We start from the raw sequence: 22,752 nt of genomic DNA, 5'->3' as shown, positions 1-22,752 counted from the left end.
ACTTGGGAATAAACTTGATTCTCATTTGATTGATTCCAGCTTTGGTCAGTTGGCAAATTGATTTTAAAGAAAGATGATACTTTAATGTAACTTGAAAAAGTTGTTATTGCTATGAAAATTATCAGATCCTACTGCATAAAAAACCCATAATGTTACAACTTTGGTAAAGAAGCACAATTTTGACTCAATCCAAAGTGGATATGTGTTCCTTTATACCCAGGTTAAAGATACCTTATGTCCCACAGTGGGTTGAGCTGCAGTGGACACGCATACACACAGCGTGCCCCACCCTCTTCCCCGTCATCCTCACTTCCCTTGTCTTTGACGTCCATGTTTCTGCCTCACGCTTCCCACTGAGTGCATCTGCTCTCCGATCTAATCTTTGCCTAAAATCACAGCAATAATCCTGGATCCATCTGTCCTGATAGAGACAGAGCAGGAGAGAGAGAGGGACAGAGAGAAATACATTGTGCTCTCAATGTAAAAAACACTCATCCAATGCATCAGTGGTGAAGGATAATGATTAACAATGAAACGATTGTGCTGAAATCATCTGAAGTCGCTCCATTCTTTATTTTACACGAGGTTTATCTCACATTTACATTTTTTTTATACATAAAATATTTCCCACATTTCTGCGAGCTTAAATTCCTTTACGTTCGAATCTCACCCAACAACCACACATTTCATCAAGAGAGGAGAGAAGAACATTTGAACAGCCATAAAGTTTGACAAAGAAGAAAATCCATTAAAGTTACACTGATACGACATATGGAAATAAAACCCTACGCAGGAAATAGTCATTCATGTCTTAAATACATTACTATCAAAACAAAATCAGATCCACCCACTTATGAACAATGATTTGTCAACAGAGGCCACCAACATATGTCACTGTTATGCCCTCACATCTTCCCTAACATTCTTCATGGATCTGAGAAGCAGTCATTCATACATTTTTGTTTTATTTGAAAGATGTTACTTCAGATTGAAGCTGGAGCAATCTTTGTTTTAGTGCTTGCATTCACCATTTTATGAATTCAATCCAATGCACTCACCAGATTATGCAGTTCAATGCTTCCTCTGCAAGAAATTCCTGGCATTTAATGCACCAATACAGGGACTAATGCTATATAATGTAAAAAAACAAACAAAACAACAACAACAAAAAAGTGAAATTTTGCACATTTACTGATCAAAAATGCTTTTATATTCCTTCAATTGGCAGTAGTGTGTTCTCTCTTAATAGACATCATTGTGTCCCCATTCCTTCTGCATGTTTGACCTTTTCTGTGCATGGATGAAATCAGCACTCTGTGTGCTGTTGGGTATTATGAGTAAAACAAAGAACAGTCTGGAAAGTTGCAGAATAACTGCGAATCAAAGCATGCTCACCGCACAATGTTTCAGCACTGGCACCTGACACAACTGCAGCCTTAACGCCATGCACAACAGCTGACCCAACGCCACAAACACGACGGAAATAAAATGAGAAGGGGCAGAGACATGAAATCAAAGGCGAGGACAGGACAGAAGACAGGATGCCACAGAAACAGAAAGTCTTTACTGCAACAGTTCATTTTAAAGGGGGTCGTATATTTATTTCAAGTGAGCTCTCTCTAGAGCACAGGTGTCAAAGTGGTTCCAGAAACGGTCATGTGGCTGCAGGTTTTCTTTCCAACCAAGCAGCAGCACACCAGACTCCAGTCATCTCATCAAGTGTGCTATTCCTTGGTTGGAAAGAAAACCTGCAGTCCCATGACCCTTTCTGGAACCACTTTGACACCCCTGCTCTAGAGTATAATGATTGTATAACAAACAATTTAATTAAATTGTCCATTAACAATTTTGTTTTTTAAATTAGTTTGGTTCCAGGCATGGATGCGATTTTACAAAATGCCCACACATTTTTCAGTAGGGTCAAAATATTCGCCATTACCCAAACTTGTATCTGCCTGCTTTATCTCCATGCTTTGTTCTCAATAGCTGTCCTGTTCAGAAATCCATTTTTCATTAAGTTTTAACCAACTGGATGAAGTGAAGATTAGGGACTTGTTGGTAGTTTTTCATTATTCCACCTTCATTGGGGTAATAGACCATACTGGGGCTAAAATCCATCCTCTGCATGATGTTGCCACCACCATGCTGAAGAGCTGATACAGTCTTCTGGAAAGCCTCACATTGAGTCCTCCAAAAACACTAGTCTTTGTTTCCTATGACTATGAAACAGTTTACCCTGTTAATGTGGATAGGTGCATGCTTCACATGAATGAAGAAATGTGCAGACATTCTTGATAAGAATCTGAGAATGAGATGAGTGGATTTTCAGGAAGGAGAATATTCCTTAACACAGAACCAAGGCAAGTCATAACTGGTTTCAGACAAAACAAACACATAAAACAGTAAAAATACAAAAAAGGCCCGACTTTATACTTAAAATTACCAAAAGAAGTGAAGATCAGAGTGTACAGAAAAAAACATCCTACATTTTCCAGATTTGAAGAAATTATGATCATAGCATGGGAATAATTTCACTGTAAAAGAGACATGCAAAGTGCCTCTTGTGCTTCAAGTGCTTAAACATTTATTTAAATGGATTTCATACTTTTTTCCCCCTGTACCATTTTGATTTTTTACCCATTATTTCATTGGTGGACCAACATGTTTCGAACATCTGTTCTGAATTTCAATGACTGCAATTATTTTAAATATGCATACTGTAAAAAAACCTTGAGGTATGTCCAGTACCTTCTACATGCACAACACAGGCATAGTGGTTGCACACACATACATATCAGTAGGTTTCCACTAAATTAAGATAATATTTACTGTATATGCATAGGCTGATTCAAGCCAACCCCAACCCACCCTCTGTGACTGATATAGTTGTTATTTGATCTGAAACTGTAATATTTCATTGTGTAATTAATAAATAAAACACTGTTTTATGACATAAAGTGAAAATTGTAAATATAAAATACACTTCTCACAAATAAGAATTTAATGAGAACATACCCCCACTGTCTCTCACACAAACTCCTCTGTGATGTTGTGGAAACAGAACTCCAGACCTTTTACCATAAAGTCAGGAGCAGGGAGAGAGTTTGATGGAGGAGTGCAAATGAAAACTGTACGTTTCTGCAGATTCACCGCTGCATTCATACTCAAAACACACACACGCACACAAACACAAATACTTACAACATAGCACATCCAGGCTCTTGACATGTGCAGCTGTAAATGTCCTTTAAGTACCTCAGCAACTTTCTTACAATCCCTTTCCATAAACAATCTTCTAATTTATTGGATTATTTAAAAAAGAAAAAAAAAACTGAATGACTTCAGTCTTCTATGTCAGCTCCATTTCTTTCCCTCCAGTAAACATGTAGGAGTTGCGTCCCGGTGGTTGAACATACTCCTCAGACTTATCCCAGTCTGTAACCCATCCTGCTCCCCCGCCTCCTCCGCCGCCGCCTCCTCCATTTGACCCGACCACAGGCTGCCCCATGGCCCCGTACTGGCCGCCTCCATGATAAAGCTCCTCCGTCTCATTGGCCAGTTCATCCTCATTGATTATACCGCATTTCTCCTCGCTTGTGTCTTCTATGTCAGCCCACCACTGCTTCTCACCCGATGCAAAGATCCCTAAGTGAGATATGAATTTAAATTCAATTCAATTCAGTTTTTTTATATAGCACCAGTTCACAACACATGTCATCTCAAGGCACTTTACAGAGACAATTCGTCCAGATCAGACAGCCAAATTGATTCAAAGTTTTCTATCTAAGGAAAACCAGCTGATTGCATTGACTCATTGACTCGAAGGCAATACCTCACACCAAGCATGCTTGTAGCGACAGTGGAAAAGAAAAACTCCCTTTTAAAAGGGAAGAAACCTCCAGCAGAAACATTCTCAGTGAAAGCGGCCATCTGCCGAGGCTGAAAGATTCAGCTTAAATCACCATTTCTTGACAGATGTCGTTACCTACCATAGAAAATCACTCCTCCATAGTGAACAAGAGATGCTATGAGGAAAACGCCCTGCCACTCCTCACGTGTCTGCAATTATAAAAAAGATTGAGCTTAGTGTCAAATTTGACCTAAATCATTCGGTTTATTTAAAAAAAAAAAAATCAACCACCTTGTGTTTGGTCATGGCCCCCACAATGAGAGGACACACCATTCCTGATAACGTTCCAACTCCGTTGGAGATTCCCATCAATATGCTGGCATAGCGAGGAGCGATATCCAAATGATTGACATTAAATCCTTTAAGATCGAAAACCAACAGCAGAATATCAACTTTGATGGGGTCAAAACAGTCCAGATACTTTCACATTTATTAACATACGTATGTTCTAAGGACAATTAAAAGCCTTAGTAATTAATAAATCATTTAATAAAAAAAAATGAAAGTATCTTCATTTTCTGCAATTGCATAATTTTGACATAATTGACTCTTTAAAAATGTAATCAGCAATGAATGAATGATGCATATGTGGAAAGATAACCTATGACTGCTGGAAAGCATGTTAGAAGATCTATGATGCTATGTGCCTGTTTCTCCTCTGAAAGCCCAGAGAACCATGTTGGTTTTTGTAGCCCCATCAATGAAATACTAAACCATTTTAGATATGAATTGAGAGATCAAAGATAATCATCCATTAAACTTTTATTTATTTTTTGACAGAATACTGATCTAACCAACACAAGGGAGATCAACAGAGACAGGTTCTGGAAGCAAAATAGAAAGAAATCAGGAGTGAAAGATGATGCTGCTATAGTTAAAGGAAATAAAAAGAAACATATACAGAGTGTGAAACAGGCTGATATGTCTCAGGGAAACAAAGTTATACTTATTGCCTTTTTTGCTGACTTGTAAAGCCTTTGAGAAGACTTGGGCATAATGCATAAATTATAAATGTACATTGACTTTTGGAGTCTGCTCAGTGAGAACCTCAAACTGAAGGAAAGTCCCATAAGAGTTCTGTGAGATATAAACTTTCAGCTCTCTCTGATAAAACTGCAGCTTTAAAAAAACAGCCACATAAAAACTGTATAAAGTTTAAACTAAAAAAAAGTTGTTGTTCTCCACAGGAAAACTTCTTATAATTTCTTTTATTTTTTTTGACTCATGCTGTTCCAGACTTGTGAATGAGCAAAGAGGCCGCACAGCTGTATCAGTACATCAATGTTACCAAATTTCCTAATCCTTGTAATAGTAATAATTTGTAAACAGAAGGGCATAACTAAGATCTAAAAGAAAACAATTTTGTTAAGTTTTTAAATCCTACAAATTTTAAAAACCTTTATTTCATTGTTGTAAGGATTTCTGAGGACCAGTAAACTGAAATGTAAGTCTCTGCATCTTGATCTCACCGTATTTTGAAAGAAAGATGTCAAGTCTTTTTTCAGGTTGTTTTTTGAATTTGTTTTCAAGAGCTTATTCTGATCAATCTCATTTAACATGGGAAAGAGAATTGATCTCCTACTGGTGTAACAGTTCCCTTTCCAACATTTGGTATTCTGATTCTTCACAGTTCCCCAGTGGAAGGTACTTAAATATTTCTACACAATGAGCCAATAGTGCAGAGAAGGAGGAATGATAAACATCAAATAATAAATAAGCCATTTAAGTTGTGTTTTTTTTTTTTTGTTTTTTTTTGTGTAGACCTATGCTAACTTTATAAAGACAGAGATAGACCTAATGAGAAGCCAGGATGGTTTCTGGATCTGATGATAAGAGAAATCAGTTTGCAGTTTGGTGGATAAATTCTATGAATCCATTTTCCATCATGCTTATCCCTGCTGGGGTCGCAAGGGGAACTGGTGCCTATCTCCAGCTGTCTATGGGCGAGAGGCGGGGTACACCCTGGACAGTCACCAGTCTATAGGTTTATACATTCAATTACACAAATAGGTCCCCCTAAGTAGCTTCCCTGTTCTGGTAGAAAAAAAACTATCCCTGCAGCATGATGCTGCCACCACCATGTTTCATCTTGCATCCCAAATTTAGTTCAAGCTGGGGTTCAAGCTTATATAGACCATTAATCTTCCACTATATAAAGCATTTTACACATTGGCCACTTTGGAGCATGTCTGACCAGAGCATCCTCTTCCACTTGTCTCCTGCATCATCTGTGTGCCTCATTAAATGGAGGTTTTTCTAGTCTTTTTTTGACAGTGTTTTGTTTTTGCTTTTTCCCTGTAAAGGCCAGAGGTCTGGAGTCCTAGGCTAATTGGTGTCTTGTTATTTTAACTGAGCTCCGGTTCTCTGCAGCTCCTCCAGAGTTACCATTTGCTTCAATCGTTTTCCTTTCCTGGCAGACACACTTTCATGTATTGGTAGTTTGCATTTTAGAGCTTAAGTTATATTTCAATTAACTTCATAAAAGTTACCCACAACTGTCTCCTTTACCTGCCTGCTGCTTTACTCGATCTTCATGATGCTGTTTGTTCACTAATCTTTTCTAAAAACAAACTTTAAAACAGCTTTTTTCATGATGAGATTAAATTACACACATTTAGACCCTATTTAGTAATTAGGGACGTTGTGAAGGAGTTTGTCACACTGCATTATACTACTGTATGTGTGTCGATGAATGGGCTATTTAAATTTCCCTCTGGGATCAACAAGGTCCTTGACGTTACTTTATACAAAATAATGCAAAAGAAGTAGATATAAATACTTTTTTCAGCTGTCATTTTAATATTGTATGTTACATGTCTCTGACCTGAGATTGCAAAGCCGCTGAAGCCCACAGCGAGGACCAGGAAGGTAATGGCAATAACCTTTGTGTGAGAATATCCGACAACTAGAAGGAGGGTGGCCTCCATCCCGAAACCTGAAGCAGGGAAAGAAATCTACTATTAACAAACCAGCAAACTCTTCCTTAGTGGTGCTTATGATGAACATTATCATAACATGGTGATATGACCTTCAAGATGTGCTGAAATATTAATATGCTTCTAATTCTGCATGCTGCTGCCCTTTCAATGAGTCACCAATGTTTAAAAGGTTGATGATTTTTGTTATTCGATATTCATATTACAACAGAAGATGCAAAATATTTTTCTGATCAATGCTTTGAAGTATTTCTTTAATATTGTTCTTAAATGCAGAGCTATTACTTTTCTGAACTCAGAGGAAATAAAATGATCTGTCAAACATGTAAAATATTTCACTTTCTAATTAGATAATTTAATTTGTGGTGCATATAAATTTTTTTTTCTGCTTCAGATATCACTTTTTAAACAGCAGTGGTGTTGTCTTTCATTGCAGAGCCCTCAGTTCAGCTGTTTCTTTTTCTCTTTGTTTCTTCATGCTCCCTTCAGGGCTCTCTGTGCTTCTCCACGGTTCGTTCGTTCATGTCTGATGCTCTCACCTCCGCAGTTCATCATCTTCCTGACATTAGTGGTGGACATCAGGTTGCGGGTTCTCAGGTAGTCAGCCAGTTGGCCTCCAATAGGCACGACGATTGTCATCACCAGATGGGGCAAAGCTGACACCATGCCTACCTGAAGAGAAAAAAATAATGTGGAGAGACAGTGGGTTATAAAAGTCAGCCTGTAGGCAGGGGTTAGAAATGTGGGAAAAGGGGGAGAAGTTTTCAAAATAAATTATAATGCTAATTTAGATCTTCAGATTTTCTTTTCTTCTCACTTTTCTCTTTCCTTTTTTGATAGTGTAAAGGCTTATAAGAGTCATGATGAGATAGAAAATTCAATTAAAAAAAACTTTGAAAATAGCACAGAGACATCTTCAAACTCTTTAGATCAACAGCAAATGTTCTTGCCCAGTTTAATGTATCCACTTTATTAATCCAATATTTTCATTATTGTTTGGTGTAAGCCTATTGAAAATAAAAGAACACTAAGTTAGATATATAATGTCCTTAATTTGACAGCAAAAACCCTACATTTAATAAAATTGAAATAAAATACCCAAATGATACTTTTGACACTTCATTAATACAACCAAAAGAGAAGTAAAAAGAGAGGGAACTGATGATGTTTAAAGAGTTGAGGTCTGCTTTCCACATAATGCCTGAATCCAACGCAGAAACTGATGAAAAATAAAGATTAAATGGGGTGAAACAGGAAGAGGAAGTTTTGATGATCAAACATGTAAGGAAACTGGAAATGTGGTACTGCTGGGAGAGGTTTAGATCTTTCCCACAAAACGGGATTATTCCATGATTCACATAAATAAAAAAACTGGGGAAATTTAGCGTAAAACCAAGGAGATGAAAACAGGCCTCTTTAAAATGAAACACTTTCAAACCATAGAGGAAACAACCAAACTTTAAGATCTCTAAGATCTGATTATGTTTCTAAAAATTTTAATAACTAAAAATCACCATAAAGTAAAGGATATCATTAATAATTGTCAACACAGGTGTATTATAAGTGCTGGCTCATCACGACTGGAAATCTGAAAATTCCCCTTTTCCATCCTCGAAAGGACCATCAATCAATAAAAGCAAAAATCTTATCTACTGAGAGAAGCCAGTTTCATGAAACCATTATGGATTTCACAGGACTAGAGCATGAAACTCTTCCAGTACAACTTGTGATCTCAAGAAAAATGACCATTATTCTACTGAATAAGATTTCAGTTTAATTTCTGTTAAAACATAAATTAGCAATTAAAATCCACTAGATGTGATTCTTCAATCTAAATGCTTCTTTGAAAACACAACCAGTAGAATACTTGAATTCAGAAAGTTAAATGTATTTATGTAGAAATAAAAATATTGACCTCTCTTCTTATTCATGCTCTGATGAAGATCAGTTGACAAAAACGTGAGCATATTTTCAGTCGACCTCAGATCTCAACTATTTTCCATACATACAACAAAAATAGATATTTTCATGTACTAGTACTATTACTAGTACTACTACTTAATGAATAATAACCACAAACAATGCATAAGAAAAAAAAAACTTATATGCACAATAAGATCACTTGAAGCTCATCATGCAAACCAAACCTTAGTTAAATAATGTGTATAGAAGAGCACTTTACTGGAGAAGCAAATGTAGAAAGACACAGAGGCTTTTAAACAAAAGTATATGCAATAAAATCCTCAACATTTGGTAAAAGTGTTGCAGATGGAAGTTCTTCAAAATGTTTCAGAATGATGCAAAATATGAAGAATAAAATAATTAAGTAAAATAGAGGGAGAATGTTTTCTATAAATTAAAATAAAATCAGGCAACAATCAAAGGATTAACAATGTCATTAAAAACATGTTAAAACCTTAAAAGGCATTCATTTAAGATCAGTGGTCATTCGACACATAAACACCTACTGCTGTATAAAAACCACTCTAAAGAGCATTTATTTTTATTATGTAACCTATCATCAACCTAAAGACATATATAACGGATATTATGTACTTAACAAAAAATATTGATTTTAATAAATATCTTTCCCTGTCTTTAATTATTTTGGACTTAAAATGAGCAATTAGGACATGTAGCCCAGATTTGTTTAAAACAAGTAAAATAACCTGACTTGGAGGCTTTAAAGCACATTTGGAAATAATGTTGCTGCTGGACATACAACTAAGAAAAAACAATTGTTATGCTGCAGCTATGCAACTGATGTAATATTTTGAGTGTTAACAGCACCCCAAGCATGTCTCCCATATCAGCAAACGCCAATGATTATGAGGCAATCTTAAACTCACCTTGCTTATCTCAAAGCCAAAAACTTCTTCAAAATAAGCTGGCTGGCTGATGAGCAGCAGGTAGAAAGTCCAGCTCCTGCAGAAATTTGCCACAATGATGGCGTAGACTGGCATGGAGGTGAAGAAACTTCTCCATGGGGTTTTAAATTTCTGCCATTGAAGATGGCGAAATAATTAATTGTCCATCAAATATTCACATGTGAGCTTTGTTTCAATCTGAAATATTTGTAAATGTATGATTTAATAGATTAGAATGTCACAAAGTGACGTACATGGAGTGGATTGAGAAAAGCTGCAGATTCTCCAATTGCTTCTTCAATATATTTTCTCTCCTCTGGAGTGATGGTGGGATGGACTGCAGGGCTCTCATATGACACTAGAATCCAGAACAAATACCAGAATATCCCGAAACTGCCTGGGAGAGGAAGAGATTCAGACAATGGGAGAAGCAGAGAAGAATTGTTATATTTGTTCGAAAAATAATAGAAATGCTAACTTGTTTTCAGCCGCCTTTACTCTAATACAGCAAAATAAAATCAAATGCCACCAACCAAATCATACTAAGAACTGTGTTTTTTTTCATAAACCCCGTTGCAGACAAATAAAGCCAGAATGTCCTCCAGTCAAACGAGAGCAGAATTAAATAGTTTGTCCAATGTGCAGAACATCACAGGTAGCAGAGCAACGCTGCACATCACCCTGAGCAAATCATCACCAGGAAGACACATGGTAATATCAAGCTGTTAGGATGTCTGTCTTTAGCTGGAACAAAGAAGCTAGTTAGACGTTGGAAGTCAGATGAAGCTAAAGACAGAAAGTAGAAACTATTCAAGGATACAAAACATGCAGGTAAAGGGTCGTCTTTTAGCAGGACTAAACACACATAAACTTCAACCCAATGGTTAAAATTAGTGTTGCACCGATGCCATTTTTTGGCCCCGATACCGATACCTGGCTGTGCAGCATCAGCCGATACTGATACCATACTGATACCATCTGTTTGAAATTGATGTGCTTGTATATATGAAGAACTACTACTTGGATGTAAACTAATTGCCATCATGGCTTTGTGAAGCTGCTGCCTACCTTTGTGAAGCAGGAAAAAGACTAATACAAAGTTAATCCAGTAGAAATTTTTATTGCCTACCTGGAATTGATGACAATAGTGGAAAAAATGTTTGGCTCTAAAAATGGTATCTGTATCGGCGCCCCGGTACTGGTATCGGTAATGGTGCAACACTAGTTAAAATCAAAGTCAGTTTGTGAGAATCTAAGGTTAAAATTTTGCATAGACAAAAACAACATGAATCCTTTACCTATATTCATGCTCTTCTCTGTGTTTTTCATATTAAAAATCCCCAATAATAATAAAAAAAGACTTTAAATACATTTGAAACTTAGTGCTTGTAAGGTGAAAAAAATGGAGATAACTTTTACAGCTTTTGTATAATGAGAATTAACATACTAACCATAGACATAAAATACAGAAGGCCACCCGATGTATTGCACCAGTATCCCAGCTAAGGGCATGGCTACCACTGCCCCTGCATAGGAACCTAAAAATGAAGCAAATATAAAGAAAAACAATATATTGATTACTTTTCCAACATATGTTTAATGTCGTATAATTCTCATCATGTCCACAGCCGCTCTTTCATTCCAGATACATTTTTTAGCTGCAAACTAAAAAGAAATTTGACAGCAAGAAAGTAAAAACTTTTACCACAAAAGGCTGTTGTGGCTAATCGACTTCTCTCAAGGGGAGGTGCCCACTTGGCCCAGATCCCATGACAGGCCGGGTAGGATACACCCTAAAGGACATAGAACAGTCAGAAAGTACTTGTGCATAAAGCCTAGGATGAAGATCTGTACACAGACGCATGCTGTACCTCGACAAGGCCTTGACATATCCTCACAAGTATGACGCAGCTGTAATGGCAGCGAGCTGCAGATGGGATCAGCATGTTGAGGACAGACGTGGCCACTATAGCAAAGCCAAACACTCTTAAAATACACAAAGGACAAGCAAGGTATAACAGTCAACAGCTAAAACAGCGTCACAATTAAAGATCAATATATATATAATGAACATGTAGAAGTTTATGTGTAGATTTTAGATTATCTTTAATAATATTAACCTATTAGCTGCAAACTTTTGACATATAAATCCACCCGGTATCTGTGTGACTATGTAGCCCCAGAAGAAGGAGCCATGGATCATCCCCACTGTCTCTGGGTCCCAGGTGAACTGTGCAGCCTGCAAGGAAGAATTACATCTTAGCAGTTGAAAAACAAACAATTTTTTTTCCGTTCATCTACTCTCAGGGCCTCAACTGGATCACATCACATTTGGTCTCTAAGCTTTTTGTCACACTGTTGAATTCTCAAAGCAAAAAAAGAAAAAAAGAAAAGATAATTTGTTTGTACAAAATCATCTTTTAAGCAAGTAGTTTGAGCAGCTTATTTTTTCTGTGGCTGCTTGAATTGCCTTCTAACATGCTTCCACTATGAGCACCTTGGTTTATCTGCTTTCAGCTAAAGAAACCATCGCCCTCTATGAGGAAAAAAAAATCTAAAAAAGTAATTTTAAGGCATAATGACACAGAGAGGCAAAACTGCCTTGAAGCAAAAACTTCCAGTAGTTAAACGTCAGCCAGGCTGGAGGCTTTCTAAGATGATGAAGATGATGAAAAAATATTTTCCCTCTAACAAATGTCTTATGTCTTTGGCTTTTCTTTTTACTTAATCTTTTCATCTAACTTAATCCTTTTAAAGCACCAAACAAGTTTCAATATTAGATAAACATGCCTGTGTAAATTCTCAGTCATCCGGGTTATGGCAACCAAAAAACAAAAAGTCTGGATGCCTTTGATTTAAGCCTGTTTTTTGGTTATTAGTTTAACATAATTTGAATAACAATAAGGTTCAGTTTCAAAATGGTAGATCAAGTTTTTAAAAACAAAGAAACAAACTAATCAGGAGGACTTGCTATAAAGGATTAAACCATAAAATCCTGCAGGAAAACTGTTTGGTCCTTTGGGGTCTAAACAAGTAGGATCTAAAGTACAGGAGCAACACTACTGCTGACTGGGTCAGAAAACAACACAAAAGAAAAGTTCTAGGCTGTTGTAGTCCGCTTCAGGATATAGATCAATTTTAGAAGCGGAGACACGACTTTAACCAGTCTGGTCATCAGCTATAATCCCTTCAGAGTGGTTGTACATAATGTATGCACAAACTCAACAGGAGATTTCTCGCCACTCTAACGTACACGGCCGGGTTGGTTCAGATATCTTTATTCTTTTGATTCTTGAAACCATTTAAAAATCTATTTTTTATTTCTACTTTGGTAAAAACAAAATGTCTCAATGATCTAAGAATATGATAAAACTATGATAACTGAAGAGAAACTGAAGAAGTATGTTAGTGCAATTAGCCTTTATGACACAGATGGTGGTGGTTAAATGAAACTGAACACTTACTGATTCAGAAGAAATAAAAAAATTCATGATTTAAAGTATGCTGCTGCTGAGAGTATAAACACTGTGGCTCTTTTAGGATTATCATTGATTCTGTAGTTTTCACTTAAACAATTAAGGGCGTTTTTATGTTGGTGAAAACCTCAACTATGTCTCTCATCGAGAGTCTCCAGTTGTCACAAATTTCACTTTCCCGATCAAGACTTCCTAGAGAGAGACCAAACCACACCCTGTAAAAAGAATGAGTCTAATTTGTAGTGAATTTATTGAGAATGGGTTCAGTAAACTGTGGACATGTTTGTCGAAATGTTCCATCAAGCTAAAATAAATGCTAGCTTTTTAAATGTTAAAACAGCTAGTAAAAAAATCTGATGTATATTATCTCTAATACTTCTGGATATGTAAAATATCTAGAAGTGGGTAAGCTTTTTGAAAAGTAGGGCAGTGTGAAGAGCATGTTTTCCTTTTCTAAAGATTTGCAGGTCAGATTGCATTCCAACTTGCAGTTCTCCATAATGTATCAACAACTACAGACCTGACAAAAATGGTGGATTAAAACTAAAGACAGGTCACTAAAACTGATTTTCTGGTATCAGTTTTAGCGGATATATTCATGCATTGGCAGATTAATTTGTGAATTCAGCAGTTATGTCAGATGATGCATAGCTCATGCATTCCTGTTTCCCTTCATTTGCTATCCATTTGTATTTTTAGTTTGTTTACTATCAAAGGTTTCTTTTTTGTTTAAATTGAGACTTTTTACATTTTGCTTTATCAATGTGTGATTTTTTTTATGAATGTAAATGAAGGAAAGGGAATATCGGCTCTGAGATTCCGACCCCAAAAATATCTGCAACGCACATTAGAGAACAGTTAGAGTGAGGTCAATATAATCGGTATTGGTATCTGTCTTAAAAACTGTATCAGTTGATCTCTATTCTAAACAATTTCAAAGACTGCTGTATTATCCAGAATCATCATCAATGAAAAAAAGGAACCAACGAAAGCATTTGTGTTTCTGTACAAATAAGCCACACCAAGATGCTAAACTAAAAACACTTTACAGCAAATATTTGCAAATTTTTTCCTTTAAGAAGTTTTTTCACTGCTTACCACAAGCACCTCCTTGTTGCCTTTGTAGACTGTATGGTCATTGACCATGCTGACGATAGCCACACCCAGGTTACATCGAATACCAAAAGAGATGCAGAAGCCTAGACCAGATAGGATGGCGATGATGTACCGCCTGGGGAGGCCGAAGCACGTACAGTCCACCACAGGCAGCTCCTTCTCCTCTACCAGCTCTGGGCGGCCTTCAGCTGATAGTTCAATGGTTTCTCCATTTGCCTGTCGCTTCTCAATGAGCCTAAAACAGACAAACAAACAAAAAATAATTAGGAAAAAATATCAAAAACAGTGTTTTTGAAGCATGTGGATCATTTAAAATGTGTTTCTTCTCCTTAGGGGAGAATTGTGAGAAGATTCACCAATATTCCATTTTTTCTCCTTTTGCAAATAATAATTCTCTTTGTAGTTCAAGTCCCTGAACCTTAGAAATGATTTTCTAATCCGTTTTTTAATCTCTTCTAAGAAAAACAGAACTAAAAGATCAGCTAACAGATCTTAAGATGCAACACATCATGCCTGAAGAGATGTTCTATTGTTTAAGTGATTTCTTGATTCTGCAGGACTGGCAGTAATAAGGATTGCATGTTGCTGGTTAAATCAAAGTTAAGAAATTTATAATAAATATAATACGTTTAGAATAAATATGACATTGCTAGGGAAACCTCTGTAAAAAGGTTATAAAAGTTTAATATATATTCTAAGATAATTAACCTTCATATAAACAGGTTTTATTTTATTTTTTTTCTGAACATGGTGACTTTATTTCAGAAAAATGAAGAGAGAGAAATCCAAACCTCCTAAGGGTATGCATTGCTCTTTAAATGTACAGGATTATTCTTATAAAAACATTTTTTTTTTCAACAGGAGTCAAACAGGGAAACCAGAGGAGTGACCATCTGTGTACAACAACCCGGCTAGAGTTCTTCTCCCATTAAAAGGCAAGCAGAAAAGCAGCAGATCTCTTATCTACCTGATATCAAACATAGACACCTCTGCATTTTCTATTTCATTTTGAGATTATGTTTTGCTTAATGTGTTTGTATAAATGTGTGCTTGTATGTCAGATCCTGGCTTTGCATTGTGCCAATCCAGTATTTTACTGAGAGAATCGTTCAGCTCAACATTATAACCAGGATTGTTTCTAAAGAATGAGACTGCAAACACAAAACTTCTGCAACTCCAGGAAAACTAACAGAGAGAGAGACTCTGGTTAATTATTGATATGTTTTTGAGTTGCATAAATATTTTATCCTTCCTTTTTAACACCACATTCTATCCATCCACTGGTTTTCTGTGCTTTGGATGTACGGTTGGTTTATTACACGATGTGTTTACTTTCTTAGTTATGTTTGTAGACTCTGCTCCAACCTCTTCTCTCCTTTCAAACAGCATTCTCTGTAATCTCTTTGACCTTCCATGCAAATCAGTAAATATGTACAGATTAGATATGAAAAATCAAAGAGAAAAGAGATACATAATCAGCTCCAATAGAGCAAAGATAAAAGTGAAAATATATGATTATATTTAATAAAAACAAATAGAAATGTAAAAGAATTACTTTGCAAAGCAGCATCTATTTTCTTTCTTTTTTTTGAATCTGGAAAAGATTAGTGAGGTTGCAGCCTCTCTCTCCTCATGTCGCTCTCTTAATCTGTCACCACATTCAGATTAGGATTACAAAAATGATTTACTTCCGGAAATGAATATACAGAGGCATGCAGGCAGAGGACAGGCTTTAGCATGTTCTACCTTTTGCATGACAAACGCTTTGAGGTGATGCTGACACGTGATTCTCCGCTCTCTTGACTTTTTGTGAAAATAAATTTTTTTAAAACTTAATCTCCTCTTATATCTTCATGTCCTTTGTAGTAAATAGGTTGTAGTGCAGTTGTGCACATTATTGAGTGCCTGACAGTGACAAATAAAGTGGCAATGTGATATCAAGAGTTACTAGGAGTGAATGCAAATTCTATTATATATAAAAACCCAACCAGGGACAGGAGTTGAAAATTAGCGTCAGCTATAAACTTTATGTGCAGCACTTAAGTCACTTGCTTTGTTTGCATTGTTCCTGTCAAATCGAAATGAAATTCAATGAAAATAATGAGAGGAGCTGGCAAGCTGTTTGTTTAAACCATCCAGTGGACATGTATAAACCTGCAATTCACAGTACAACACAACAAATACAACCACTGCTGCCTTTGGTTTCCCTAGGCCATGGTCCTTTTCAGCTAATCAGTCAAAGTGTTAATAAATAGCAGCATAAAATCAGGGAAGATACATTGATCAGGATGAAATATGGAGGAAAACAACCCAGAGACAGGATGGACGGATGGATGGATAAATGGATGGATGGAGACATGGATGGTACCCCTTGTGATCCGTGAGTGCATTACAAGGGGTAATGCACTAAAATAGGGCAGGGATCTACTTTGTTTTGTGAAGACCCAACAGAAAAATTAAACAAGCATTTATCAACCAAAAAGTAAGTTATTCTTATATGTTTGAGTTCACCTTCAGCTTTGACACAAATCGAAAACCAAGCAGAGGAACTGGATATAAAAAACTGCCTGGTAAAAAGTATAACTAATTAAGTCAGTCTCACTATAATTTCTGTCTTGTATTTTGTTCCCAATATATCAAGTTTTAATGTGATTATAAAGGAGTTACACAGAGGAGCTCCAGTTTTTTAAATACAGGTTTATAATAGGGTTTTATTTTGAATTTATTTTGATTCCTTACTATCTTCCAGGCAACATATTTATGTTGTTTTTTATTTAAGATGGAAAGAATAAAATGCCTAAGAATTAAATGCTCAAGTTAAAAGATTTATTAAATAGTTTTTATTTTATAATAAATTATTGCACATTCCACTTTTGGACAATCATCAATACTTTTAAGTGAGAGGGGGACTCACGGTAAGACAAAATGCTCAAAGGGGTATACAAGTGAAAAAAGGTCTGGAAACACTACTCTATCAGACCTAGATAAAACCTTAATCAATTCATTTACTGGCTTTCCAAAACTGTTTAGATATCTTTTTATTATTCAAACCCCTGCAAGCTGAGCTCACTCTACTAAATTGTTTACATTTTTAGGGTTGAGGCATTTGGCTGCTCCCAGACTGCCGTTTTCTGTGTGTTAAACAAATGTGCTGACTCGCACCCCCCCTGAATTGAGCACGAAGTGAATTTTACTTCAGAGTTAGTTGAAGCTGCAGGAGGAACCTCATTAAACATCAAAAACAGATTGCAGCTTGACATCCATACATATGCTGCTAACTAACGAGGGCAGCCCACAGCAAAAACGGTTGTTAATTACGTGTGTCTCCCACCAAGGGCCACTCTGACTCTGCCCTGTGAGTGTTTAAATGTTCCAACATAGCAGAACAGATCCAGACCTCACAGGCAGCCCACGCAAACCTTACTGCACCTGTGCAGGATTGTAAAAAAAATGGTGAGAGATAAAGAGAGAACACGTCTCCTGGGTCATTTTGCCTTTATTTGAGGCTCTATATCACAGTAGAGTTGGAAGCACCGTCGGTTGAACTTTCACTGTGCTGCTCTTGTCAGCGCAGCATAGCAAGAACCTGACTGGTCTCAGCTGGCAACAATTAATGAGCAGGAGAGCATGAGGAGGCAGAAGCACCGTGACCTCAGGCTCTCTGAAATATCATCATTAGAATAGAAACTGGCTCGGTAAAGATGATATTTTAGATCCGATTATGGACCACTGAAGTCAGAACTGAGCCTGTATGGACCTGGAAATTATGTCAAGATGCTTCACACTGATTCAATCATTAAACTATAAAATCTAAAATTCATTAATTCCCTTAAGCTCCATCTACTGAAAATCCAGAGGAACCAATCGCCTTCAGAAATAATCATATAGAGTCCAGAAATTGCAGTTTAAATCTATGTTTGCTACTGTCTCTGAGGAAGAACAGTGGTTTGAGAATATAAACACCAGCTCAACATACAGGTTAATGTATTACAAAAACAATGTAGGAATAAGTTAAGAATTCTTAAAAAAAGGTGAATTTACCCTTAATTTGAGCAGGCAAATAAGATGATCTGTCAATTGAATGACATTTCTTACTCTTAAAATAAGATAATTAGATAATATGCACTTGAAATAACACAATTTAATTGTTTTTCTTATTTTAAATGTAAATTGTCTTGTTCCATTAGCAAAGAGTCTCTCCTACTGCCTCAATTAAAAAAAAAATGACATGTTTAGATAACATTTTTTTGTAGTGTGTGACCTTTTTGGACAAGCAGATAACAGATTATCTATAATAATAATAATAATAAAACTAAAATATAATTTTCTTAAAAAGCTTTCTCTCTGCATAGAAAGAAAGCTGGTTGTTTTTTGTTTGGTTGTTGTTTGACCTGTTGATTACAACAGTGGAAGGAAAAAAACAAAGTCTAATTCTTTGTGCCATTAAAGTTAATTGAGATATCCATTTTAAAGGAAGGGAATAGAAATCCCTGAAGACAAGAAAATCATAAAATCAGCAGGATTGCTGTGTTTTTCACAACATGGTTTTGTGCTCAAAAGTTAACATTAATGACTGAAATTGAACAGATTTTTTGGTTTGCAATGATGTTGTCTGGGCCCCATTGCTCAGTGACCTATGGGTCTAACATTTGGGAATCAAATTCACCAGTTCACTATGTGCGCTCTGCATAATCTTCTCTTAGTAGGATGACAGAGATAGAGTAAGTGCAAGTGGGGGTGGAGGGGAGGTCGAAATATTATATAACAACACATGCTCTGGTCAGCTTCTGGTCACATTCGTGTAAAGAAGCTGATTCTCTGATTTCAACATTTTGTGAATTTACACCAAATAGATTTTAAAGGAATGTTCTTTGTGAAAGTGGCGTGTTTGCCCTCCCTTCTTCCTTTTATCAACCGCTCACTCTCCCTGAAGTGAACAGATTGGGTCTCGGTGGGACTGTGTCACCCAGGGAGACACCCTCCTCCCCATCCTGTCACACCGCCCCCACCTCACTGTCCTGCAGACTCACACAAACACTCCTACAACAAGAGTTCAAACACCCACACGTGTGACCTTCATAGACTTATTGTCATTATGATAAAAAAAAACAAGAACTATCAATTGTTGATGTCGCACTATGGTTAAAACACAACCACTGCAGGACAGTGCTCTAAACAATACAGAGGAGCTGCACTGATACCATGCAGTCATAAAAACATTGCAACCAAAGAAAAAACATAAATCATGCTGGGTGGATACAGCTGACTCTCAATACTGCTCATCTATGTTGCATGCATCATTTGCAAAAACCTTTTTACTTTAACACTTCCACACACATCATCACATGCAAGATTGAGCTAGTTAACTTTGTCGTAACGACTGTCACTGAAAATGAACTGTTTCATTTACTCCAAACCGGAATAAATGAAATAATTTGCACGTTTCTTCTTGCTGTTGTTTAAATATTTCATTCCGGCCACTTCGACAATGACAAGTGAAAGGTAGTAACAGACAAATGCACTCTACTCCAAGTCAAGTGGATTAAATATGGATTACCTTTTATTTTCTGCATGTAGTGAACCATAAGCTCTAAAGCAATCATGCAGATGAATACAGCTGCCAATTTTTCTTTTAGTATAGGCTTATGTTTCATCATTGTTTTCATTAGATATCAATCATTGTTTATTTTTACATTTTTGAAGTAGTTTCCTTGGCACAAGGAAATAAAATATGTATTTGTTAGCCTTTAGCTACTATATAACTTAGCATGCACTTGACCTTAGGCTGCTGGAGTTTGTGCTTACCTAATGCTGTTTAATATAGAAGCAGGAGATGCATTCTGAGGGAGGAAATGTTTAAATTATAAATGAATTTCTGGCTCCTTTTGTCAAGGGGGATCACAGTTTTTCCTGTGCTGAGGAGAGATTGGATCCAAATGGTAACACACAGCACTGGACGCTTGCAGTTGAACACATTCTGAGCCTTTATCGCTCCACAGATTCATACTTTTTTAAGGAAACGTTAAAATCTGCTTGAACCCCTTCCATAGCGTGATTCCAACAGTCCCAAAAACTTTCACTCATAAAAATCTGAAATGAGATCTATAAGCAAGTTGAGAAGATTCCTGGACTGGTTCAATAGATGGGTGATGAGGTGGATGAGGATGAGGAGACAGCGGTAGGAGGAAGTGACATGAAGCCAGGATGGAGCGAGTGGGAGGGGAGAGTTTAGGGATTTGCATGGCCCGACAGCTGGACTGAAAAACAGGCTATTTCAGGACGGGATTTGTACGTTTGGTTGCTACCTCAAATCCAGAGAGAGCGGAAGCTTAAAGCGGTGGTTATTGCATGAGGTTCTATCAGTGTCTTTAATCTCTTTTTTTTTTCTACATGAAATATTGTCAGAAGACCAGCCTGGTGCAACTCTTGAATTGATATAAACTGCTTGAATGTCTTTATGCAACTTCTCCCATATTTTCAGCAAATACCTCCAGAGTTTTTATTCAATTATAAAAATTAAAAATGTGAATTTTCTTTTAACAATTTGAAGAGGCAAACTGCAAAATTGAGAGACTGTAAAATAAGTCCTATATTCTAAAAAAAAGTCTTTTAAGAACTACTTTTATTAATAGAAATTTTTAATTCAAATACTTTTCTGGTTGCAACAGTAACACTAATTAGATATCAAAATGAAAAATTATATATCTATATTTATAATATCCATCAAAACTACCTGAAGACTACATGTTTTGTTCATCTGCCATTTTACGTTCAGCATTTTTCATATCTAATCCAGGACAATTAAGGTTTTTTTTTATTACAAACTAAGTAAATCTCTGAGGTGGTTTCCTTATAAATATACAGAGACAGTGGTTAGTCATGGTGAAAACAAATACAAAAAACAATTCTATATAGGCCTATTTTATTTCAGTTTCTTTCTTTTTCTGCCTTTCCTTTTCTGACTCTCTTTTTGTCAACAATTTTTTTATTTTGAATTTATCCATACATTTATGGATGGATGGATGGATGGATAATGGATGGATGATGGATGGATGGAGGGATAGATAAATGGATGAATGGATGGATGGATGACATCAAGGCCAGTAAAGAGCTAAATTATTATGTAACCATTATTTCCTAGGACAGATCTTACAATTACAAATATCGATTCTGTTTAAACTCTCCATATGTAAAAAAAAAAAGAAAAAAATGAAATTTGAAAAAAAGAGATTAAAAAAATAAAAAATACATATTTTTTAGTTGCTCTCCAGCGGCTGACCCATTTTCTTCATTTCTCTCATCCTTAAACTGCTGAAAGTGAAGCACAAAAATGTTCCTCTATGACTTAAAAGAAAAAATCAGCACCGCGTGTGGTACTATTAGTTATAGTTGAGTTTAATAGGTTTTTATAAATTGTAAAGTGAAATCTAACAAACACAAACATGATGGTGCGTTTTAACAGACAGCGTGCATAAAGACGTCGGTAGGAGTCCAAATCTGTGCCTGAAATAATTAAAATGAATCTTTATTGCATACCTGTGAATTTTCCCCAAGGTTTTACCCGCCACCGCCTTGAACCTGTCCGGTCGGATCTCCATCCTTGCAGCTCCTTGACCCGGCCGGTGTGCTGATGTCCTGCGCGCCCCGCTGTCCCGCCTGCACGGGCTGCGCTCCTCTTCCTCACAGTTTATCCCTCTCTCCTCCCTCCCTAACCATACCAACACTTCGGTTCTTCGGGCCAGGTGGAAGTGGCTGCAGGTAGCCTACTTTTGAAAAAAAAAAAAACGATATAATTTCTCACAAAGTACCTGAGGGTTTGAAAAATGTTGTATTTTTTTCCCTTTTCTGACCATTTCAAGAATTCATAAAAATGTGAAAAATATGTTTTTTTTGTGGAAAAAAATAACACATAAATGTATCCAAATAAAGCCAGTCATTTCTTTCTACTGAAACTAGAGTGCCAAAAAAAAAAAAAAAAAAAAAAAAAAAAAAAAAAATATATATATATATATATATATATATATATATATATATATATATATATATATATATATATATATATATATATATATATATATATATATATATATATATATATATATATATATATATATATATAGGAAAGATAAAATTAGAAATATATGAAATTATAGATACAATTAGAATGCGTGGTATTTACTCTGGTGAATAAAACGTTTCAGTAATTTAAAATGTTTATTGATTTGATTGGTAAAGACACAGATTAAACTTCTCTGTCACTTCTCTCTAATGCCAGTTAAAATGCTCTATGATACAAAAACAGGCGATCTAGCAGCACAGGTGTTGAGTTACCAAGTGAATACATTGCTTCTGTACTTAAGCTTTTTTTTGCACTACTATTTTACTCAGTATTTATTTTTCTAATTTGTTTTTATTGTTGCTTCAATTGAGGATAAATATCCGTGCTT

The 22,752-nt window shown here is 36.1% G+C and overlaps 1 protein-coding gene across 1 annotated transcript; it reads right to left on the bottom strand.

Moving 5' to 3' along the window:
- Positions 1 to 1,773: 1,773 nt before the first annotated feature.
- slc17a7a (solute carrier family 17 member 7a) lies at positions 1,774 to 21,995 on the bottom strand. The gene is made up of 13 exons (XM_038282217.1): positions 21,842 to 21,995; positions 14,288 to 14,540; positions 11,834 to 11,952; positions 11,585 to 11,699; positions 11,419 to 11,506; positions 11,165 to 11,251; positions 9,968 to 10,110; positions 9,696 to 9,845; positions 7,386 to 7,518; positions 6,735 to 6,845; positions 4,142 to 4,269; positions 3,990 to 4,059; positions 1,774 to 3,645 (listed from the first exon to the last, which is right to left on the bottom strand). Exons 1-13 carry the CDS (start codon positions 21,901 to 21,903, stop codon positions 3,350 to 3,352), a joined length of 1,755 nt encoding a protein of 584 aa, XP_038138145.1. The 5' UTR covers positions 21,904 to 21,995; the 3' UTR covers positions 1,774 to 3,349.
- Between the last annotated feature and the right edge of the window lie 757 nt (positions 21,996 to 22,752).

Source organism: Cyprinodon tularosa, unplaced genomic scaffold (genome assembly GCF_016077235.1).
Source record: "Cyprinodon tularosa strain WSP-4 unplaced genomic scaffold, ASM1607723v1 ctg181, whole genome shotgun sequence".
Taxonomy (NCBI): domain Eukaryota; kingdom Metazoa; phylum Chordata; class Actinopteri; order Cyprinodontiformes; family Cyprinodontidae; genus Cyprinodon; species Cyprinodon tularosa.
Note: the sequence above shows the minus strand (reverse complement) of the source record. Positions and strands in the feature narration are given on the sequence as shown.